We start from the raw sequence: 23,483 nt of genomic DNA on the forward strand, positions 1-23,483 counted from the left end.
CTGATACCTTTTATTGTAAATACACATGTTCACTCACCCAGTTAGAGACCATGTATGGGGAAACATTCTCAAGGGACCTTTGACCATTGACAAACAGTGGTGATGTCGATGACAAACGCAAAGATAACAGAGACCTGCGGGTGTCTCAGACGTCAATTGGCGCTTGTAGCACGCGCAAAATGCGTCACACAGACTGAAGAAGCAGTCAAGGTGCATTAGCCGGAATGAGCCTATCAGGGGAGCAAATGTGGTAAACCTGCAGCTATTCTGAAGACTTGCCATGCAACGCTTCGAAAAACAAAGTTGGATAGGAGCACATTCTGCCAAGTTGACATGTGTCAAGACCCTGCTGGTGTGTGGCCCTTCAACAATTTTAGAGACAAAATGGGGGGGGAATGAATTATTCAGTTTTCTGATTAATTCTGAGGGGGAGCAATTGGCTTTGTTATTTTGTGTTGCTGCTTGAGATTCAGTGTGCGCTCGTAGTGAGATGTTCTGCTCCAAAGATGCATATTCACTGAGACTTCCTTTCGGTCCAGAGCTTCTTGTTCATTGATCGAGTTAGCCCGCGGTGGAGAGATGGGTAGAAGACAGGGGAAAAGAGAGCCCACCACTTTCAGCACTTACGGTAAGACAGAGAGGGATTGATAGAGGGTCCTTGTTGTTATATTGCGTCACTGCTTCCTTAAACATGTTCTCATCAATGTGAAAGGAGTAAGCAAGAGAAAGGGAACAGAACAAGCTGCCTCGAAACCTTAACAACCTCAACATACGCACTTCGTTCATTAGCAGCTGCAGCAGCCATCTTTTTCACCCCCACGTATAAGATTTATGCAACTTTAACTGCAGATAGTTTGATTTTGTCTTCTGGCTCGGAGAAGGAGTGCCAGCATTGCTCATCAAATGCTTACTGTGTGTGATGAAGTACAGCTGTCATTTTCAAAATGGCCAGTCCTGCCTTGATTCTCATTTGAGGGCATGTGTGTGTCTGCAGCTGAACACATTTATTTTTCCAGCAGCTTAGTGGCTAATGCTGCCCAGTGTTATACATTAAAATCAATGTTTTGATAGCATAATGTACCTTAAACATACTGTCAGTTGAAATGCTGTTTTATACTGAAAAACCAGAAGTTCTTGTGTACAACCAGTTGTTAAGCTTTTATTCTGAAAATCTTTCATGACGACATCCGGGACTACCGCCCATTAGTATTATTAAAGTGGCTATTGACGCCGTTAACATGTATTACATATAAAGTTATGAAAGAGATAAGGAGGAGAAAATGCATGTGGAAGTAAGCAATGAATGTAAAATGTCGAAATCCTCTGTTTAACGCAATATCGGACACAGGAGAACGAGGGGGAAGTCTCCTACGTCACCACAGCTCCCAGAGAGGAGGAGCGAACAGCCAGCAAGCGGGAAGGACGAATGCTTGTAAGCTCTCTTCTGCACGGCCAGCACCTGGGAGAGGAAGCTGCAGTCTTTCTCTCCTGACTGAACAATATCCTGTTTGTGACTTTACCACGCTTTTTTATATATTGAAGTACCAATTTTGAAACAATCTCAGAGACTCCATTTAGTCTCCTTTTTAAGCTTCTCTTTCCTGGACACGAGAATAACGATCACAGTTAACACCAGACAAGAATGTACCGGAAGCTTTCTAAGGAAAGAGCTCACAGGCTTATAATGGCTGTGGGGTACCACACCACAAGGTTAAGTGTTAAGTGTTTCTGTACACGAGTAAAAAATAAAAAGGGTTTAAAGACTTGTTATAAATCATGAGTTTGTAGACTGCATTGGTTTTGCTGATTTAGGATGCCACAACATTCTTTTAAAGATCCCATGACCATTACAAATGTTTTCAAATGTGCGGCTTTTACTGGGAAAAGTTTTAAATGTAGAATCACATGAGTTTGCCCCACACTCTGAACCACCTCTGTAAGGCAAGGCAAGGCAAGTTTATTTATATAGCACTTTTCAACACAAGGCAATTCAAAGTGCTTTACAAAAAATGAAAGACATTAAGAAAAGGGCATTTCAAATCAGTCATTAAAAAGAAAAGCTAATAAAATAAACATGGATAAAAGTTACAGTGCAGTTTAAGATATGAATAGTTCAATTAAAAGCAGCGACAAAAAGAAAAGTCTTCAGAGTTGCAGCAGACCTGCAGGTTTCTGGGAGTTTGTTCCAGATATTTGGAGCATAATAACTGAACGCTGCTTTACCGTGTTTAGTTCTGACTCTGGGGACAGAAAGCTGACCAGTCCCTGAAGACCTGAGAGATCTGGATGGTTCATAATTTAGCAGGAGGTCAGTAATGTATTTTGGGCCTTAACCATTCAGTGCTTTATAAACCAGTAGCAATATTTTGAAATCTATTCTTTGACACACAGGAAGCCAGTGTAAAGACTTCAGAACAGGAGTGATGTGATCCACTTTCTTAGTGTTAGTGAGGACTCGAGCAGCGGCATTCTGAATCAGCTGCAGCTTTCTAATAGATTTTTTAGTGAGACCTGTGAAGACACCATTGCAGTAGTCGAGTCTACTGAAGATAAAGGCATGGACAAGTTTTTCCAAATCCTGCTGTGACATTAGTCTTTTAATCCTAGATATATTCTTTAGGTGATAGTAGGCTGATTTAGTAACTGTTTCAATGTGACTGTTGAAACTCAGGTCAGAGTCCATGACTACACCTAGATTTCTGGCTTTATCTGTTGTTTTGAACATTGCAGACAAGCTCAGCGCTAACTTTTATACGTTCTGACTTGGCTCCAAAAACCATTATCTCAGTTTTATCTTTGTTTAATTGGAGAAAGTTCTGACACATCCAGTCATTGATTTGTTCAATGCACTTACTCAGTGTTTGAATTGGAGCATAGTCTCCTGGTGAAATTGTTACGTACATTTGTGTGTCATCTGCATAGCTATGGTAACTTATTTTGTTGTTTTTCATTATCTGAGCCAGTGGTAGCATGTAGATGTTAAAGAGAAGAGGCCCCAAGATGGAGCCTTGAGGAACCCCACATGTCATATTTGTCAACTCAGATGTGTATTTACCTATAGAAACAAAGTTGTTTCTGTCCTTTAAGTAGGATTCAAACCAATTTAGAACTGTTTCCGAAAGTCCCACCCAGTTTTCCAGTCGGTCTAGGAATATGCTGTGGTCAACAGTGTCAAACGCAGCACTGAGATCTAATAATACTAACACTGAAGTTCTGCCACTGTCTGTGTTTAAGTGGATGTCATTAAAGACCTTTATAAGAGCAGTCTCAGTGCTGTGGTTTGGACGAAAGCCTGACTGGAACACATCGAAACAGTTATTTAAACGCAAGAAATTACTCAACTGTTGAAAAACAACTTTTTCAATGATTTTACCTAGAAATGGGAGGTTTGATATGGGCCTGTAATTGTTCATTACTGTAAAGCATGTGATGTCCCAGTGTGAAATGTGATGTAAAATAAATAAATATTGAATTAAATGTTTTCACTGTAATCAGTTTATTAGAGCAATGCTACAGTTTATATAATACTGCAGTTTATATAATACTGTAATAAATTATTAACACGTAATCAGGAGAAGAACACAGAGTTACACCTTAATCTGAATGAATTTGGAGGTATTATGTGTTACTGAAATCAACTAAAATTACTCAAATCAAAATAAATGTAAGGCAAAGCTAATATTCTGATCAACTTTTAAATCAGCATGACAGGCAAATTGACTGAGAAGATTGAAAATATATTTTGTTTTAGATTTTATGATTTTATTTACATAATTTACAAAGTCTCATTGTACGACAGCTGCCTCTGCATCTTTATGAAGGTCTATGTCCAGGGTCATCCTCAGTTATAACACCCGACCTTGTAATATTCTTGTTATGACTCTTACATCCCTTTGGCAGACTCCTGGCCAAGTTATGCACCACTTTTATGCCATATATATTTTGTGGCATCTACAGCTTCATGTCAGATTATTCTGTCGTGATTTTGGTAGCAAAACAACCAGAGTCAGCATCAGTTATTCAAATTGGAGTTAATCATCATAAACATTTTCCTCAAATACTCTGTTCAACATCTACCGACTTTAAATTAAGCTCCATACAAACACAAAATGGCAACTTTTTGCCCGACTCAAAGAATCTTCGAGGGCAAAAGGGCTCATATCCAATTTTTGTCTCCAAAGGGAAGCATTTAAAGCGATCACAGAGTGGAGGCACCGAGGCACACTGTGACGGAGTAACCCCATTTGTTGGAGAAACATGAATGAAAGAAGCAACGTGGCTCTGTAAGATGTTTGTTTCCCTTTGGAGTGGATTCTGCTCTTTCAGCAAGAGTAAAGTGCAAGCTTCAGCTAAGTTTGGATTTACTGGACTTTGTGCATGAGAGGACAAATGCAGTTTGTAACACAAGGGAGTACGTTCTGGTGGAGGCTTAGCAGTAACAATGGGGCACAAATTAAGTTATTTTAGCACCACCACAGGAATATGACTCCATGTCCAATTATTGGAACATTCTCTGAAATGTTTTGAACTTGAACTATTTACATTTTATAAACTAGTGACTGTGAAGAGAGGTTAAATCAAAGCACACATTTGAATAATTATTTAAGGCATTGTGGCAGACTATTAATCGTGTTTGTTGTCATTTTGATATTCACTCTCTTTTTAAATGTATATATCCAATGCATTTACAATCTCTAAAAAAAGATTGACCCAGATATAAAATTACATAACAGAAACGTCCTAACTAAATTACACAAAACACCATTTTTTAAGTTCCCATGCATCAGATACGCTACTACAAAGGCACCTTCCTCATATCTCCTGCTGATTTACATATAATTAAACACAGTTGACTGAATACAAACTATTTGCCTCAAAGGTATTCTGGAGAAATGCAATCAAAAGTGAACTAATTTGTCAAGATGTAAAATGTTATGATTAAACATGTATTATTTTTGCCTTCAGGGGTTCAGATTTCCCTTTAATAAGAGTTCACAGTAAAAGGTTCTAATGACTGCACAAAGAAAGTGTACAGGAATATCTCCACATGGCAGGACAACGCACACTTGAATGTAACATGTATTTGCGATAGCACTATAAGTGTCTGAATCGATTGTCCATCCTACGAGGGCATTTTAAGGTGTTTATTTTTTAATAAAATAAAACTTGGGTTATCGTATAAAACTGCAACTAACTATTCGTTTTGAGCTGTGGTAGCTAGCTTAACGATATATAGGATGTGTTTGTTTTTTATTAGGCAAAAATGTTGTTTCAGAGCAGGTAGGCAGGTCCCTCCTCCTATGGGACTGACTGGGTTTTACCAGAGAAAACAGGTAACGCTTTGATAAGCATAATTAGCTACAAAGGCTTTGAAACATGAGGCAATGATATATCCTTCATGAATGATTGAACTTGTTAAAAACTAATGAAAATTGGAAAAGCAATCAATCATGGCAGTTTCTTTTACCATGTCTATACCGATCAATTTAGCGGTTTTGTCAAAACAGTCCAAGTCAATGGAATTTACTTTCGTGATAGAGCATGCTTTCCAAGCTGTTTAGTTATTGAATGTATTGACCACAGCAATGTGTGTAAATGTGATCATTCGGTCAGCCCGTCGCACCTTATTCACACATGCTCAAAGGAGGAAACAGGCCAGGAAAGCAATTTGTACAAAGCCGCTGTGGTATAACTTATGTCTCTTGTTTGTATGAATGTTTAAATATGTTGATTTCTTTGGCACAATTCACCCTTAAAATGTTGGAGAATATTCAACTACAGGCCAAGTTCTGCGTTGTTTACACTTGAATATTTTTGGGTAAACCATATGTCAAAAATACACACACATAAACATGAACACAAATGAATAGGCGTTCATATAGAAAGAGAGGCATTATAGACTGTTGACTAGTCTCTCACTCTTACTCTCTTTCATGTGCTGATGAAACAAACCCCTAATGAGCATGTTGCTCATTAGGGGTTTGTTTCATACAGAGATGTCACACATGTTGTGTGACATCTCAACTCAAAGCTATTTATCCCTTTTAACCTTTCAGCAAAATTAACTGGGTTGCACTGCTTTGAAATGTAGGATGTCACTGCTAAAATCTATTCATTAAATACCGATATTCTATATTACAGCTTCAGATCTTAAACTATAATACTACCCTTTTTCCACATTCTATTTTGTCCAAAGTTTGTCAGATTGAAAATCGCCAGCACCAAACATTTCACCAAAAAGACATTTCCTTGACAGGAAAATAAAACATTTTTTGAAAAGATTGTCCTGCTCAGCTGTAGGAATGCTTGAATGACCAAATGCCCCACAAGAATCTCATTCACCGCTCTGCAGCCGCCAGCCACTTAACAAGGGCACTCAAGTGAGCCCACAGAACACTTACAGATCAGTTACAGTGAATCCTAACAGCACCATGCACCACTACTGTGTTACATTTCAAGTAGGGGTGTACTGACTTAATCCAACAGTGATTTAGATTGTTTTTAGAAAAGCTTTAGAAAACTTCACATTCTGCACATGGTTGGATTCAAATAAACGTTACTTATTCCAAAAGTGTGAATTCTTAGAAAGAACAAGCTACTAAAATCTGTATTTTGACGTGAAAGGTGTGGCACATAGTGACAAACCCAGAGAATCATCCAATACTTGGCAGTTCCAAGTTGGTGTTTTTGGTTGCAACAGGCAGCTGTTTTCAGCTAAAAAGATTAAATAAATATGTCTGTCTAGAGCCATTAGCAGCTACACAGCCAGATATTGCCATCAGGGGTTGCCAAAGACCAAAAAGAAAATGACTTAAAGGTTCATCAGGTGGACTGACGCATGACTAAACTTCAACGCAGATGGTGCTACAATCTGTATATGCTGGACCCAAGGCAGTTCAGATCAGTGGTCTTTTCCACCTCGACTCTAGTGTTGAACACGGAGTCCCCCAGGGCTGTGTGCTCAGCTACCTCCTGTTCACGCTGTACACCAACAACAACCCCTGGACATGAAGATAACTCTGTTTTGAAGGTTGTGGTTGTCACTACCATGTTCAGCCACATTACAAAGATAGATGAGATTATATATACACAGGAAATTAACAATCTTACAGAGTGGTGGTCAGAGAACAACCTATTGCTATCATTAGCAAAACCAATGAGTTTATTTATGTTTTTTCTACATTAATGGAACTGAGAAAGAGCAAGTAAAGCTCCTGGGAATGGGCATTAGAAATGACCTGTCATGCTTATCTCTCATCTCCATCCTGGTGAAAATAGCGCAAAAAAAACATTTATTTACAAACTGCAGCCCTTACTTAACCCCAGCTTAGTGCTGCTTTGTACTGTGAGATGGAAGCTGAACATAAAAACAAACATGTCAATGAGAAGACAAAACAGAGAAGGTTTTCCTTCCTAAAATCACAGTGAAAAACTTGAGTTTGTATCCAACTTTATTTTACTCAGGACTCAGTCTTGTCTTGTGTGGTAAGTGTTTTTAAATTATCACAATAAATACAATTCATGAGGCAAAGTTCTGTTAAAATACACAAAGTGCAGTAACAGCAGCAGCGCTGCTTTCGCTTGAAAACATCCCTCTTTTGGCATTACTGAACAGAGCAAAAAAATGATTAAATGCAGTGAGTTGACACTTAAATCCAGCCAGATAAAAGGCAGCATTAAACTTGGCAAAATAAATGTGAGAGCTAAGTGGAAAATCACAATGGTTGTAATATGAGCTGCAGGAAAGCGAGTGTGATGCTTGGAAGAGTATGGTGCTCATAAGGTATCAGTGATGGGGGAATGCACATATATACGCATTTCCATGTGTTCATGTGTTTAGTTATTTATCTTTGTCCTCAAATAAAATTGGAAATGTTCCTAGATGTGTGTGTTCATGTGGCATACCTCATCAAAATGTTGAAAGGAAGCCTCCCTCCTGTGAAGCTGGAGCTGCTTGTCAATGTTGTCCTTCAGGCACTGACACACACGGCGCTTCTGGTCTGCTGAATATACTTCCAGGCTGAGCAGGCAGTCACACTTCTGAGAGAGAGAGGGAGGGAGGGAGAGGAGGAGGAAGAGGGGTGGAGGAAGAGACGTCAGGCAATTAGGCATGTACTGTCAGAGAAGCAGAGAAGAAGTAGCCTAACCCTTCAAAAAAGTAAAGCATGAGTGCACAAAGTACAGGAGGATTACACTAGAAAGTATGAATGTAAAATAATGAATGAGCCCTCAAGGTACAGCAACGTGTTTGTGTGTGTGCGTGTGCGTGTGTGTGTGTGTGCACACACAAGTGAGCGCAGTAAGTGCTATAAAATAGAAAAGTGGGTAACAGATGTAAGTACAGTTTCAAAGGTGATGCAATGTGTGTGTATGTGCCAGCTTTTGAAGTTAGTGTCATTATATGCATGTTTAATCTCAGACTTGTATTTTTGCACATTCAGATGTCATCTGAACTTAGTTTACATGTCACCTTGAACTGTAAAGCTGCACAGGCGTCTGGGTAACAAAAATGCCAGCATGAGTGAAATTAGATAATGGCTAGTATCCACTTCGGGCAGAATTTGAGATGCTGACGAAATGATTATGTGCCCAATGGCACTATGGCACTCCTAAAAGAGTACAAATCAATACACCCGTGCAGGGAAATACAAGATAATAAATATTTAACAAGCAGCAGTGTAGTTCGAGTTGGCACATCTTTTCACTTAAAAAGGACATAAATACCCCTCGGCTGACTGTCCACGACATTCAGAATCTGTGTTTGAGCTCACTGATGTCCAGATTAAATCTATACTCACTTAATGTCCCCATTTGCTTTTTGGTCATGATCCCAGCAACGCACTTTCGATAAATGACAGATCGTATTAATCTTTAAATAATTTACAAAACTCATCCATCCTAATTTGGATTCTGAGAGGACCTCTTAAAAAGTGTAAAAGGTCCAGTGTGTAGGATGTATGGGCATCAAGCGGTGAAATTGCAGATTGCAACCAAATAAATATCTGTCGCTCATTCCTCACTTTCCAAACATGTAGAACATATTGCGGCTTTCAGGTAACATAAAACATACAAAATGACTCTGTAGAAGAGGACCTGCTTTGTATAGTGACAGGAAGGGCATTGATTCTTAGTTGCAGGTACACTAAACAAAACATGATATTGCATTTTTGCTAATAAATCCCCTTAAATCCTGCACAACCAAGTTAATGGGAGTACAATGTCTAGGATATGACCATGTTGTCTTGGTTTGAGCGGCTTCGCAACTTAAGGTATTGAATGGAACCAATGCAAGGATGACATGTTGTTAAAATGTTCTTATTAGTCTTTCATTCAGTTCAAAAAGGAACATTTACATCCCTTTCTATTGGCTGCACTGTTTGGATCTCTTGCCGCAAATGTTCTTAATGGGCACATGTTTAGTTACCCTCACGTTTATTAGACTATTTCATATTCTTTTACAATGGCCACATAGCACTATTTGGGCTTTGGTGAGAATTATGAATGTAGTAAATGCCTCCATGTTCTATTTCCCCACACACACAGACTCATAAATCAGTGCACACAGGTACAGCACATTTTATAAATGACAATCCTTGGCTATAAACCATATGAAAGGATCACATTCAGTAATTGCATTTTCTATTGAAACACAAAACGTATGGCTCTCAGGGTACCAACCATCAAATCACTACCCAGTCCTTCATGCACTCATACACCAATACACACTCATATCAGCTCCTCTTACACCTCAGCTGGCATATTGACTGAATAGTTTTCATTATTCTTACTTTTCTGATTGAAGTACAAAATAAAAGTAACCTTTTGTGTTCGAGTACACGTTTTTCTGCAATTCATTTATTTTCCAATTTGATAATTTCCCCATTTACCTCGGTTGCTCTGCTTCCGGCGGTGTCGGTAAAAATGATTTGTATCCTGAAATTTTTAGGCACGAGTCAGACTTTAAATAGGATTTTTCCATTTTGTTCAAGTCTTCAGAGATGGACTGGAGTCCTCAGGACTTAACTTGACGCTCACTGCCCTGGTCAGTTGTGAATCATGATGCTACTTTATATGCCTGTTTCCTGGCTGCATGGGCTATTGCATGCCATGCTGTGTTGCATTCTCTCAACTACCTGTCTCTTTCAATGACACTCAAGGTTCTGCTAAAGATGGGGATGCTGCTGAAAGGATCAATTGGCAGAGTGTGGTGGTTCAAGCCTTGTTGCTGATGCTAATGTAAGGGTAAAATGCATTGAAACCCAGCACTGTGCAGCATACAATTAATTGCATGCAGGGCATACTGTAGATGTTTGTTGACAGTAAATGTTGAATATTAAGAAGAAGGAGAACAGAATACTGTGAGGCCAACTTGTGCAGAAAGAAACAAAACCAAAACAGGAATTCTCCTCAACAGAAAAAGTAAATAACATCATCTTCAAGTCAAAGGGGAGGGATAAAGAGACACAAACAAGATAGAGAGGTTGGTAAGCCAAAAGCCATTATGATATTGAGCCCGACAGTTTTCAATTGCACGACAAGATGATGAAGTAGGGGCTTTTTCAGAATGGACTCCAATCATTGTTGATGTCCTTTGATATCCATCATTTGGAATGAGTCCAGGTCTATAAGGGTCACAGAGGCCATAATACTTGGAACACACGCAGACGTCAATGTAAAGAACTGGCCCCCGGCAAACCCTTATGATATTGCTGTCAATTCAATCTCATAAATCTATGAGGTTGTGTTTTTAGGAGTCAGGAAAGGACAGGAAAACCTCTTCGGACACGTGTGGGTAGGGCCATCGTATAGCTCAGTTGGTAGACGGCCCATGTACTGGGGGAGGACCTGGGTTCAAATCAGGCGCTGGACCATGTGTACTTGAATTAAGGCACCCAAAGAAATCTTTAAAAAAATAAGGACATTTGTGGGTAAATTGAACAGTGCAAGACCATTCGTTTTCTATTATACTTAGCTATAGGCATTTTTCCTAGTTAATTGTCATCCTCTCATTACATGGTTGACTATACTTGATTGTATACCAACACTACTTATGCAGGTATCAAATACAGTGAATTTATGAAAATGTACACATGGCCACAACTCAAAACAATTAACCTTCAATCATGTAATGCTAATGACACTTGGTAACACCAAAAATATAACACACATGCTCCCCATTTCACAACAGAAGTGATATGATACGTGATATACTCAGTTCTGATTAAGATACAATTTCTCTGTTTCTCTTCCTTCCATAACAATAAAGCAATACTAATAATTACTTGGGTTGAGTAATGCTGGGAAAATAATGCAAACGCTCAGGCTTTCCAGGAAACATTGTCTCATATGGACAGAGTTTCTCCAGGCACCTCCACACTGTCCCACATTAGAGAAAACACATCTGTGATAGAGCAGTTCATGTTCCCAGAGGCATGCATGCACCTGAATCCCCAGACACTTTCACACACAAAAACCCTTATAAGTACAACTTTTTAGAGTACATTATTACTTTAGCTTTTGTAACATTACATTAATAAAATAATTAATCAGAAAGGACACCAGCTGGGACTCTACTCTGAGTCATAGCAAAGCAAAGGTCTCAGAGCTGCTTGAGGGCTTACTTAAATCTGACAAAGACAGGACATGTGTATGTTTACACAGCCTTGGTGGGTAAATATGAGGGTCGTGAAGCATACTATACTGTAAACCACTTACTGACATCATGCACATTTAGTCTTAGGTAAAGAGAAAATTAGGGAGGGGGATAACGGATGATGAGAGATGTAGAACACCATCAACAATAGTCACTTTTGATGCGAGTAATACAGCATACGTAGTAGTGCATTTTTTAGCATCATATCTTAAACTGAATTATGCTCTGCTAGGAGGCTACTAATGATGGTTTATCTGTCTCTAGCTATCAATTCCAGCAATACATTTCCTTCTCTCTTTCATGTTTACCATTATTACACATTGCTGTGCTTTGCTGCCTAACTGAGCATTATTGCATCTATCTGGGATGGTTGTCCTGAGAGTGACAAGCACATCATCGCATTACATCACCTAAAATAATCAGTCATGCCAGTAAATGAGTAAACTGTTGACAGCTAGTCACAGAGCACATGTTTTAGGAGCCAGCTGGAGCTTTCGATAATTTGGCCATTTGCAAGGACAGCTCTCTTAGTTTAAGCTAGATCTAAGTGCTGTCTTACTTTAGTCTATATAGGAATTTGTCGGAATTTCCCTCTCTCTGAGGAATCAGGTCTTTAGGGATTTTCATTTTAAGATCATGTTTTTTCTTGGAATTTAACAACATCTGGCTAGTGAGAGAGGCTGCAGCCCTAGAAACAACAAATAACCATTTTTTCAAGATAAATTGTAATTTGTTTCGGCAGCAGTCAGGCCATAAATGAAGCCTTTATTATTGGAATAACATAGTGACTATTCAGTTATTCATAAGAACATTTACTAAAGAACCTTATTAGCTAAAATAGCTAACGGATTCCTTATTTTAGCTCCTACTTTGGTTCACCCCTGTTTATAAACCCACCCGTCCAGGAGATAAACATGAGAGCTAATGAAACAAAATTCAATGAATGGCTACTGGCCTGCCATGGAGTGGCTAAAAATACAGGCAGCATTTCCCCTTAATCAGATTGATTAAAGCGCTCCCTGGTTGAAGCCCTCCCCCCGAGCCATCTGGCAGGAGAGCTTTCACTGTATCATTGGGGCGCTGTAAAGACAGCTCACCTAAGCTGCCTGAACACAGGTTAGCATGGTTTCAGTGACAGTTAATGCACGCAATACTGCTGAATTCAGGCATCATATTTTTAAAAATAACCCATATACAGTTTAAATAACTATCCATCACATATATATTTTACAAAGCCACAGTAGCAGGAATGGTAAAACTAAGTGCCTATTATATCACGTGTTCATAACATATCCGCTCATGGATATAATGTAAACAGATTAGAGTTTGATTTTTTCAAAGCAAGTCCCTATACATCGTTACATGAAACAGTGTCATAGCATATTAGTCATAGCCCATTTACTGGTGCTGAACATGGTATCGTGACCAGTCCCAATCATTGCAGATAAAACTACAAGCACGCCATTGCTCTATTATCTCATAGTCCTACTTAAACAAGTGCACACTATAGCTGTATCCTTTGGGCCTAAAGCCAATAGACAACACCTTCATCTTATCTGCCATTTCTTCACAGTGGGCTTTAGTGAATCACTTCTACATGTAAGCATGTGGCTTTGTAACCGCAGCAGTAAATGGATTTATGGCTTCGAATAACGAGACATGTAACAGGAGGTAATGAAGCTTAAGCAGATAGCTGACTCTTGTTGTCTTGTACTGGATATTGACCACTCACAGTCTCTTTTTCTGGTATTGTCTATGTCATCACCTCTCCTTTGTAGTCTTTTTGAATTGTTGCTTCTCCCTTATGTTGTCATGTCAGTGGCATGGGTCATATGGTCTACCATTTAAGTACAGACTAAAACATCTCAACATTGTATGTTCTATTAAATTCTGTACACATATTTGTGGTCCCCAGAGGATGACACAAATAGATTTAAGTGATCCTTAGACTTCTTCACTAGCAATTCTACGAGGTTGCCATTTTTGGTTTGCAGTAAAATGTTTCAACATTTCTATTGACTTTTTTGTAATGGAATTTGCTAACGATACCCATGGTGGCAGGTCGTATCGCAAAGACGTTGGTGACTTTTTCTGCAGTGCCAGTGAAACATTTCAACAAACGTATTTGCACAGTCATGGTTACCAGTCAAATATCTGAACATCAAAATATCTTGATGTTAGGGTAAAGTAATGTAGGTCAAGTCTGTTTGTAATGCATGACTGTCTTATGACACACATTCCTGAACCAGGAATCTATATAATCAAAAGCCAATGTGAGTGTGATACTCTACACTGGAGGTGGACACAAAAAACAATAAAGCGTAATCTAATTCAAAATACGTTAAAACCCAATGCCGGTTGGAGTTGACGTGTTGTCCCTGTAATGCTGGTTTATAGGTTCTGGCTCCATGTTTGTTACTATCCAGTATGTGATCCAAAAGGTAACCATTAATTGAGCAACAAATTAATTGCACAACACACTCAAACAAAAGAATGTTTTATGTTCCACAAAAAAGGAATGTAATTTCCTCTCAACTCAGTGGCTTTCCCACACTCTTTCATCTATTTCTAGTTTGTTTCTCTTGTTTCCAGTTAGGAGCTCTTCTGTGGTTTGCCCAGACTTAGCAGCCATGAAATGAGCATGCAGACTGAAGCTGACCCGGGGCCCTTCCTATAGCCACCGGGGAGGGTGATAAGCACATGACTGGGCCAAGAAGAAGATTTCTGAAGTCATGTACTGTTTCCAAAAAGTTTTCTCAGTTGGCTTTTTTTAGCAACACTAATCTTGTCTTTAGTCAAGATCATAACCCAGTCAGTGAGTTCATCGAACCATTTCACTTTTCTTCTTATCGTTTTCACATGACTATCAATTGTGCTTTTATTGCATAAGCATGAAAGCATCGCGAGTCTTAGATAAGGTTAGCTTTTAAGTCAATAAACACCTGTTTTTATCATTTTATTTGTGATTTAGATAGTTAGGGTGACATTAAAAATCAGTGATTATTATGATTTTAATTGAATGGCTCCTACTGTGAAATAATTGGAAAATACTGTTGGTCTAGCTAACAAAAATGAAAGATAAATTATTAATTTGTAAATAACACACTCACATACAGTGAATAATTTAGAGTCTTGTTATCATCTGCCCTGCACCAGACACGTAAACCACGGTTTAGTACACCTCAGGGGAATACTCTCATTACTGGAACCAATGCTGCTGGGTAAATTGTTGGTGGTTGTAGATCTCAATGCAATCAAAATGCTTTGACGGAGGTCTTTACTTGATTATATGTAGATGTTTAGCCACTGTCACTGCATTCCTACCAATCTTTACTGGCATATCAAATCCGATAATAAAAGTAAAGTACGATTTTAGTTTAGGGCCAAATGGAATGAAGAGGGTACATCTCAGTTCAATCCGACCCTCGAGAGACTGTTCCTGCCCCAGCCATGTTATGGATGACCACCATAAAGTGGGGATTTTGCTGATTCCGCCCCTGGGTGCATATCATTCGCACCCTTCCGTCAGATTGAAACTGACAGCCTGTATTTCATGTAGTCAATGATTTCCCTGAAGGCAAGGAGAAACGTTATACAGGGATGCATAAGAGAAAGGCATCTTGTTGCATAATCCTTTTATGTTTGATCCGGGTATGTTTAAGATGTATTTCTATTCCTGTAAAAAGCATCAACAGTGAGTAATCAAATCTAAGTTGCACCATTATAACTCTGTCCACAAACGTCATATGAACGTTAGCATACGCACCAAGAACACTGCAACCTTTTATAGAACAGACCCTTTAAGATAATGACAATTTGTATGCACACTGTGCTGTGTAGCCTGATTACAGCACTCCCTTGGTGTTTAACGGCTGAACCGCAAAACATCCCACTGTGATTTTACCTAGTTTGGCAGTATACCTATATATTCGGGGCCTCTTATCTCATCCGTTTTCAATCAAATCATTCTCAACAAGAGCGTTTTTATTTTTAAACCAATAAGTGCAAACTCCAAAAGAACCCCGATGTGGGTGCATGGTTCAGGAGGTCTTAACAACTGACCAATGAAGAAGTACAAATATGATAGATTACATAAATGTATGCAGACTATGGTCAGATGACGTAAGCAGTTTGAGTCATTGTTATTGCTGTGCTTTGGTAAGTGGAAATTATTCAGAATTGTATTATAATTAAGGAAAATGCATTAGCTTTAAAGAAATTATCAGCTTTAACTGGAAGCATCACATCAAAAGGAACGATCAAAGCCACATGTATACAGTACAGCATGTTTTGTATAGCAACAGCAGGAACAGCAACATTCAGTAAGATATATGTTTCTGGGCAAAGTTATCATGGTCACCTCAGGGCCACAAAGCTCACTGATGAATTACTGAGATCAAATGTATTAAGTCTGACATATAATAAGCTAATCATACACACAAATACATATGATTTTTAATATAACTCACTCGAGACCTTGGAGTGTCACCTTCAGTCATAAAGAGTTGTATACGTGCAACGTAGTTTTTCTTTCTATGAAACTACTTATTACTTATTTTGCAAAAATTAAGGTAACAATACTTCCTGTTTCATGCCGTTGATCTACACAGTGCTAACGATACAAATCTCCCTCTCCTAACCTTTGAATGCCCCCTGAGCCGAAACATCAATCATGACTTACGTCTCCGGAGTCAGATAGCAGGTGCTTCTGTAGAGAGCTAGCCTCTCTAACAAACCTCTTCTTAGGCCCGACCCGATCTGCCAAGTTGCCCATGGTGACTCTGCGATGACCCTGACGCAATCCGCTGGACAATAATTTCAAACAGTATTTATCCTCGTTCTCTGTGTTTCTCAATCACCTATACAACGCTTTCTTGCTTCCTCTCTTCCTGCTTCGCTGACACACGCACGCAATTGACTTTGCAGAGACACAATTGCACCTCCCCAAACACACACAATCTCCCTCCACGTGTAAATCTGGGTTAGATCAGTTCCGTTTTGAGAAAGTGCTAAAATAGGATGACCTCCAGCGATGGAAGAGAAGGGCAGGAGTAGACTAAAGGAGGGGAGCAGACTTAAAGAGGAGAAAACTGAAGTGGTATACTCAAAACTTTTAGAGAAACTACAGGAGTCATTTTCCTACTGCTGCTGAATTGAAGTGCTATCCTTCCTCAATCTTTGCTAACATCTTTTAAATAACTCCTTGAAAGTCCAATGTGCAAAGAGACCATTTCAAAGATGCATGTCTGCCTCAAAATAAAAACAATGGACAGAAGAACGGACGAGACATGGAGGAGATACTATGGTTCCCTATGATGAAGAGCTCTAGTGAAGAGGTCTGCTGCATGAGAAGTAAGTTTTATGGGGTGATAAGTAGCAGTCACATATGTTGCCGTGTGGTCGCTTGTGAATCAGAGCAGATGGATTTCCAGAAGTGTCTTCAAGTCAGGAACAGTGTATCAGTGTGTATTAGGGGTGTTCCAGGCAAGATAAAAACCTGCAGTAAGCATTAAGTCGGAGTCAAGAATTCTCTCCTTCCATCGAGCCAATCAAATGACTCGATCCATTGAGCCAAAGTCATTCATGCCTTCATCCTCACTGATCCCTCTCTCCATCCAGGTCACATTCTGTTCTGCCTCACACAACAGTGTGCCCTACCAGCAGGACCAGAAGGTCAACCACTCTGTAAAGACTCTGTCATCACTTAAAGATAAATGAGCACTGCAGTATTTAAGAAGCTTCCATTTTAAGTGTACACCAAATTACAGAGAGTGCCTTCATTGATTATTTCTAGGGATGTTCCGATCGATCGGTCACCGATCGAGATAGGCCGATACTCACTCTCTACCGATCAATCGGTGCTCTCTAAACATGCCGATCGCGAGAGCCGATAACATGACGTAAAATACATGACACTTTTCTCTGTGCGCAGCAAAACAAGCTCGTCAAAATGGCTTCACCGGTCTGGCAGTATTTTAAGGTGTCCGAAAAAGACAGTAAAATAGCGGAATGCAACGTGTGAGAAGCAGAAATCCTGCAGCTCCGCCCGCCGGACCGGTAAGCGGAGCGAAACACACAAGAGTTAGACCTAACACACTTAGCTATTTTATCTACCTCTGGAACAAGCTAAACTAGTTATACATATATTTATTCTTCACTGTCGGGTCACTCATTACTGGATCAGTGAGCTGCATGAGATACTGGCCGTTTCTCAATCTCGAGGATACTGGCTTCCAAGCCAATATTTCAAGGCTGCTACGTCATCGAGTGCCGCCGAAGTACTGTTCCAATCTCCAGCATACTTGGAATTCCACCGACGCCGCGTCCTTGGTTTGGGGCAAATTTCGAGGCTGCACATGGGTAGACTTCGCGTCCTTAAAATCCCCACAATGCTTTGCGCACGGACCAATTTCAAAAACCCTTGCGGAGAATGACTGAACCGACGCAGCACACATTTAAATGTAAGTATGTAGTGGCGTAGAAAATGTGTAGTGTTGGTAAATGTGTTACTTTGTTAAATTTGTTTCCATCATAAATGTGTTCCATGAAAGTAAAAGCAAGTTCATAATTAGATAGACATCGTGAGGTATTTATTTTCGGTACAGTTTATGTTGAAACCGTTAGAGAGAGTGGCACACTTGTTAGCCTGTTCCATTCTTCTTCGTTTTCCGAAGCAGTGGCTTGGAAGTATACTTGCTTCGTTTCTGAAGGAAGTGACTTGGAAGTACGCGACTACCAAGCCAGCATCCTCGCGATTGAGAAATGGCCATTGACAGGCTGTCATGAGAGGGAGAGAGAGAGGGGGAGAGAGACAAGGAGAGAGGAAAAGAGAGTGTTTCCGCTCATTTCTCCCATGTTATTATCCAAAGTGAATGTAAACTTGAATAATGTACATCATTTGAATGTAATAATTAAGTTGATTGTTGTTTGTGGAAGCTCCAGTAAATGAGCCCCATTAACTGAGTTTTAAACATCACTTTAAATGGAAGATTTAAAGTGATGTTTAAACCTTCCATTTAGGCCCCGCCCACTCGATCGGTATCGGCCCCAAAATTGGCGATCGGAGCATCCCTAATTATTTCATAATGCATCAGCATAGATTTAAACTGCATAGCATAAAACTATGAACTTATGAAAACAAAGTATCTTTTAAAAAGTATATCTTACAGTAAATGTGAGAGATAAGAGTTACAGTATGAGTGAACTGCATGCAGCGTTTCATTGGGGCTACTGTTTGCTCCCTGAGGTTTGAAATTAACTGCTGACAGGTGTATCAACTATAATAGATGAATGCACACTCTGTATGTGGGGAGGCAGCTGACAGGAGGGATAGAAAAATAAGGCTGAGCCAAGTGCATTTTGAATGGAAACAAATTCACACACACACACAAACAAAAACAGACACACACAAACATATTTTTGCTGAGCTGATACCACCATTCGAGCAATTCTGTTCTCATTCATAACACTCCGTTCGATCTCTCACTATGGGATAAGCCTCATCGCGGAGCAAACAGAAGCATCAATCTCATTACGCCAATCCTGATTGGCTGGTGATCTTGACGTCAGCGTCAGGGAATTCACCCCCTATAAGTAGCTTGCGCCACGACGCATGCGTCATTCAAACACCTCTTCTCGCTTCAGAGCACATCTCTATAGTAGCCGGACAAGCTTAACGGTCCACAGACTGAACCCAAATATAACCATTTCGGTCGACAGGCGCTCGCCGGCTACTCCTTCTGCTTCGCAAGAAGACGGTAATACTAACGCCAGTTAGTATTAAAATCGACCTCGCCGTTTCTTTCCCCGGAAAGTAAGGTAAGGTTTTGATTTTTTCTCAAGCTAGCTACGCACCCGTTGCTAGCTAGCTTCCCCTTACTACCAACACCACGGTAGCGAGGACGCTTTTCTTTTTCTCTCTCACGGAGGAGAAAAGGATTAGAAGTATATTGACACACCAGTCAATATTCTTTGAGAACAAAGGACCCACACCGTCCCTTTTTCTCCGGATTAAGGACGGGTTGGTAACACTTTTTATCTCAACGACGTACCTGTTACGAGCGGGTCCTCTCCACGCCACGAGGCGAACAAGATGGACGCCTCTCCCCCTCACACCAGAGGAGTCAGGGACTCGGAGGCTCGGTCATGCGGCTGCGGGTTGAAGATAGCAGGCACAGACTCACACCAGGTCTGCTCGTCCTGCCTCGGGCTGGAACACGCCCAGGAGGCTATCGACAACCCCGGCTCGTGCAGGCATTGTGCCCGTTTCACTCGAAAGAGCCTCCACCGACGGCTAGCACACCAAGCTAGCTTGTTGGAACAGGACTCCCCCATGTCCACTGATTCGCCGTTTGGCAATCAAGACACGGGGGCGTCCGCCGCAGAGACTGAGCCCCTCACTGTGTCGGTCTGGGGCTCACTAACAGCGGCAGCTGCGGAACCGGGATCCCACGCCGTGTCAGGCCGGGACCCGGTGGCGGCAAGAGACGCGGGAACGGAGCCCCACGTCTCACCAGGCGGGAGCTCCCGGCGAGACCTCACCATGGTCTCGCCCGCAGAGGCTCGGCCTGCTCCGCATACCGCCGATGGAACTGCTGGTGGCAGCCCACCTCCTACCGAGGATGGGCCCGTCACCAAGCAGGAACCCCACGCTGCTAGCGAAGGTGGACCGTTTCCAGTCGACCATGACTGAATGGTCCTACAGAGCCGCAGCGTTGTCCGCCAGGGCTCTGAACGTTTCCTCACTGCTAACCGCATACCAAGCGGAGCTTGAGGATATGTTGAGTAATCCTGGACCGGCCGTTCTGGATGAGTTGGCCGCCGTCACAGACATTTGTCTCCGTGTCCAACGCTGCGCCGTCCAGGCCACGGGCAAAACAATGGGGATCATGGTGGTGCAGGAAAGAGCTAGATGGCTCAACCTCACCAACCTCCCAAACCGGGAAAAGGAGCTTGACATGCCCATCGTTCCCGAGGGGATTTTCGGCTCCGCTCTTGCCTCCATGCAGAGGAGATGCGAGTCGAAAAAGAAGGAGGACGAGGCCCTCCACCTCTGCCTCCCTCGAAGGGCCCTTCGTCCAAGCTGCCCCGAACCCTGCTCGGTTCAAAATACCGAAAACGCAGAGGTCGCAGTCCGCCCCAAGTCCCCAGCCCAGGCAGGGGACGAGGGCGAGCTGGCCTAGAAAATCTCCGGTTCCGACTGCAGCCCAGGCGCAGCCAACCCAGAATTTCGGCCAGCAGTCGAGGAAGAAGAAGCGAGCGGCGTGACAGCCCCTCCTTCTTCCCTCTGTGACAGAGCTGGAAGTCTACGGTTCCCCAGCTCTAAATGTGTTCCCGCCGCCTCGAGAGATGCCTCAACACCATCCTCAAGTCCGCATAAACACATGTCACACACTTATTGATTTTTCTGTCATAAAACATTTTCCGCTGACGCATCCAGGCTTCAAGCCAAGGGCGCAGCTCGAAAAAAATGAAAAGAAAAACAATAAAAACAATAAACAATCCGTCAACTGTTCCCCTTCTGAGAGCAGCTACGGCCTCTCTCAAAGGGCGGACAATTGACGAGTCTGTGAAGGCACCACCGTCACGCGCATGCGCAGTGCCGGCTGGGGCTGTAAAGGCACCACCGTCACGCGCATGCGCAGTGCCGGCTGGAGCTGTAAAGGCACCACCGTCACACGCATGCGCAGTGCCGGCTGGGGTCGTGAAGGCACCACCGTCACGCACATGCGCAGTGCCGGCTGGGGTCGTGAAGAGCCCCACCGTCACGCACATGCGCAGTGCCGGCTGGAGCTGTAAAGGCACCACCGTCACGCGCATGCGCAGTGCCGGCTGGGGTTGTGAAGGCACCACCGTCACGCGCATGCGCAGTGCCGGCTGGGGTCGTGAAGGCACCACCGTCACGCACATGCGCAGTGCCGGCTGGGGTCGTGAAGGCACCACCGTCACGCACATGCGCAGTGCCGGCTGGAGCTGTAAAGGCACCACCGTCACGCGCATGCGCAGTGCCGGCTGGGGTTGTGAAGGCACCACCGTCACGCGCATGCGCAGTGCCGGCTGGAGCCGTAAGGGCACCACCGCCACACGCATGTGCTGTGTCGGTGGGGATTGTCGAAATGGGGCACAACAGTGCTCAGACATTGGAGGGCCCCATAACACAACAAATAGAGACTCAGAGGGGAAGAGACGTGACATCTCAGCTGGCTCTAAGGAGCATACAGCGGGAGATGCTCACGACATCTGCTTGGGTTTCTCAAGACAGTTACACGGAGCTACAGACTCCAAGTCACCGTCACCCCCCCTCGCTTCTCGGGTATTCTGCATTCGCAGGCCCGAGGAGAGTCAGCCCATATTCTGGATAGAGAGATTCTCTCACTCCTAGAAAAGAGGGCTATATCTATTGTACCCGCCGAGCAGAGTCAGGGCGGCTTCTATTCCAAGTACTTCCTCGTTCCCAAACGGGGAGGGAACGGAATTCGGCCAATACTTGATTTGAGGGCTCTGAACAAATATCTAAAAAGATATAAGTTCAGAATGCTCACTCACACATCTCTGCTGCGGCTCGTGCGACAAGACGACTGGTTTACATCAGTCGACCTGAAAGATGCGTACATCCCAGTATATTACCCACACAGGAAATATCTGAGATTCGCATTTCAGGGGATCTGTTATGAATACAGAGTACTCCCCTTCGGTCTGTCTCTCAGTCCAAGGGTGTTTGTACGATGTACGGAAGCCGCGATAACCCCGTTAAGACAACAGGGTATTCGCCTGGCGACCTACCTGGACGCCTGGCTGCTTCTCGCACAGTCGGAGCAGGAGGCTGTTACGCAGACAAATGTCCTCGTAAAGCACCTGCTCAACCTGGGTTTCATAATAAACACAGAGAAGAGCATGTTGTGCCCCGCGCAGACTATACTCTTCCTGGGTTTACGCCTGAACTCGGTGCCCTTTTCAGCTCGCTTGTCAGCGGAAAGAGTGAAAGCTTTCAGAGCTTGTCTCGCTCTTTTCCAGCTGCGCAAACATGTTCTCTTCACATCATGCCTGCGATTGCTGGGGCTCATGGCGTCCTGGTCGTACGACTGGGATGCTTACACATGAGGGAGTTTCAGCGCTGGGTGGCCGCCCTAAAACTAAAGAGTGATGGTTACTGTGAAATGCGTAATGGCACTGCGCCACTGGCTGCACCCGACTTTTCTAGTACGAGGTGTGCCTATGGGTGCTGTTCTTTCACGGAAAGTGGTCACCACGGACCCATGTCTGACAGGTTGGGGAGGTATTTATGAAGGTCGCCCGGTGAGGGGTCTCTGGAGCAGAGACCTCCAGCGGGCGCACATAAATTACCTGGAGCTTTTAGCAGTGTTTCTCACCCTAAAACGCTTTCTGCCTTTCCTCAGGGGACATCACGTCCTCGTGAGGACAGACAATACGACCACAATATCATATATTAACCGCCAAGGGGGTTTGCGTTCTCTCCAGTTACACACACTGGCGCGCAAACTGATCCTATGGAGCGGTAGACGTCTCCTCTCTCTGAGAGCGACGCACGTACCGGGAGTGATGAACCTCGGGGCAGATCTACTGTCCAGAGGTATACCACTTTATGCAGACTGGACTCTACATCCAAGGATTGTGAGCCAGCTGTGGGTGCGTTACGGCAGAGCCGCGGTGGATCTGTTCGCATCGAAAGACAATGCTCAGTGTCAGCTGTTCTTTTCGATGCGCGATCTAAATGCACCGTTAGGCGTGGATGCACTCGCGCACGATTGGCCCCCGGGCCTTCTGTACGCGTTCCCACCCCTGGCTCTGATACCCCCAACTCTGGCCAGAG

The 23,483-nt window shown here is 42.6% G+C and overlaps 1 protein-coding gene across 6 annotated transcripts in view; it reads right to left on the minus strand.

The window, feature by feature from the left end:
* rgs3a (regulator of G protein signaling 3a) overlaps window positions 1-23,483 on the minus strand; it is a 145,155-nt gene that overhangs the window by 46,000 nt on the left and 75,672 nt on the right. For all 6 annotated transcript variants that reach the window (XR_004567818.1, XM_034203552.1, XM_034203581.1 and 3 more), the window contains one exon: window positions 7,906-8,040. Coding sequence is in view for 5 of the 6 variants with exons in the window: in XM_034203552.1 (XP_034059443.1) it covers window positions 7,906-8,040 (135 nt within the window). In the remaining variant the exon portion in view is untranslated. The remainder of the gene's footprint in view (window positions 1-7,905; window positions 8,041-23,483) is intronic.

This window comes from Gymnodraco acuticeps, unplaced genomic scaffold (genome assembly GCF_902827175.1).
Source record: "Gymnodraco acuticeps unplaced genomic scaffold, fGymAcu1.1, whole genome shotgun sequence".
Taxonomy (NCBI): Eukaryota; Metazoa; Chordata; class Actinopteri; order Perciformes; family Bathydraconidae; genus Gymnodraco; species Gymnodraco acuticeps.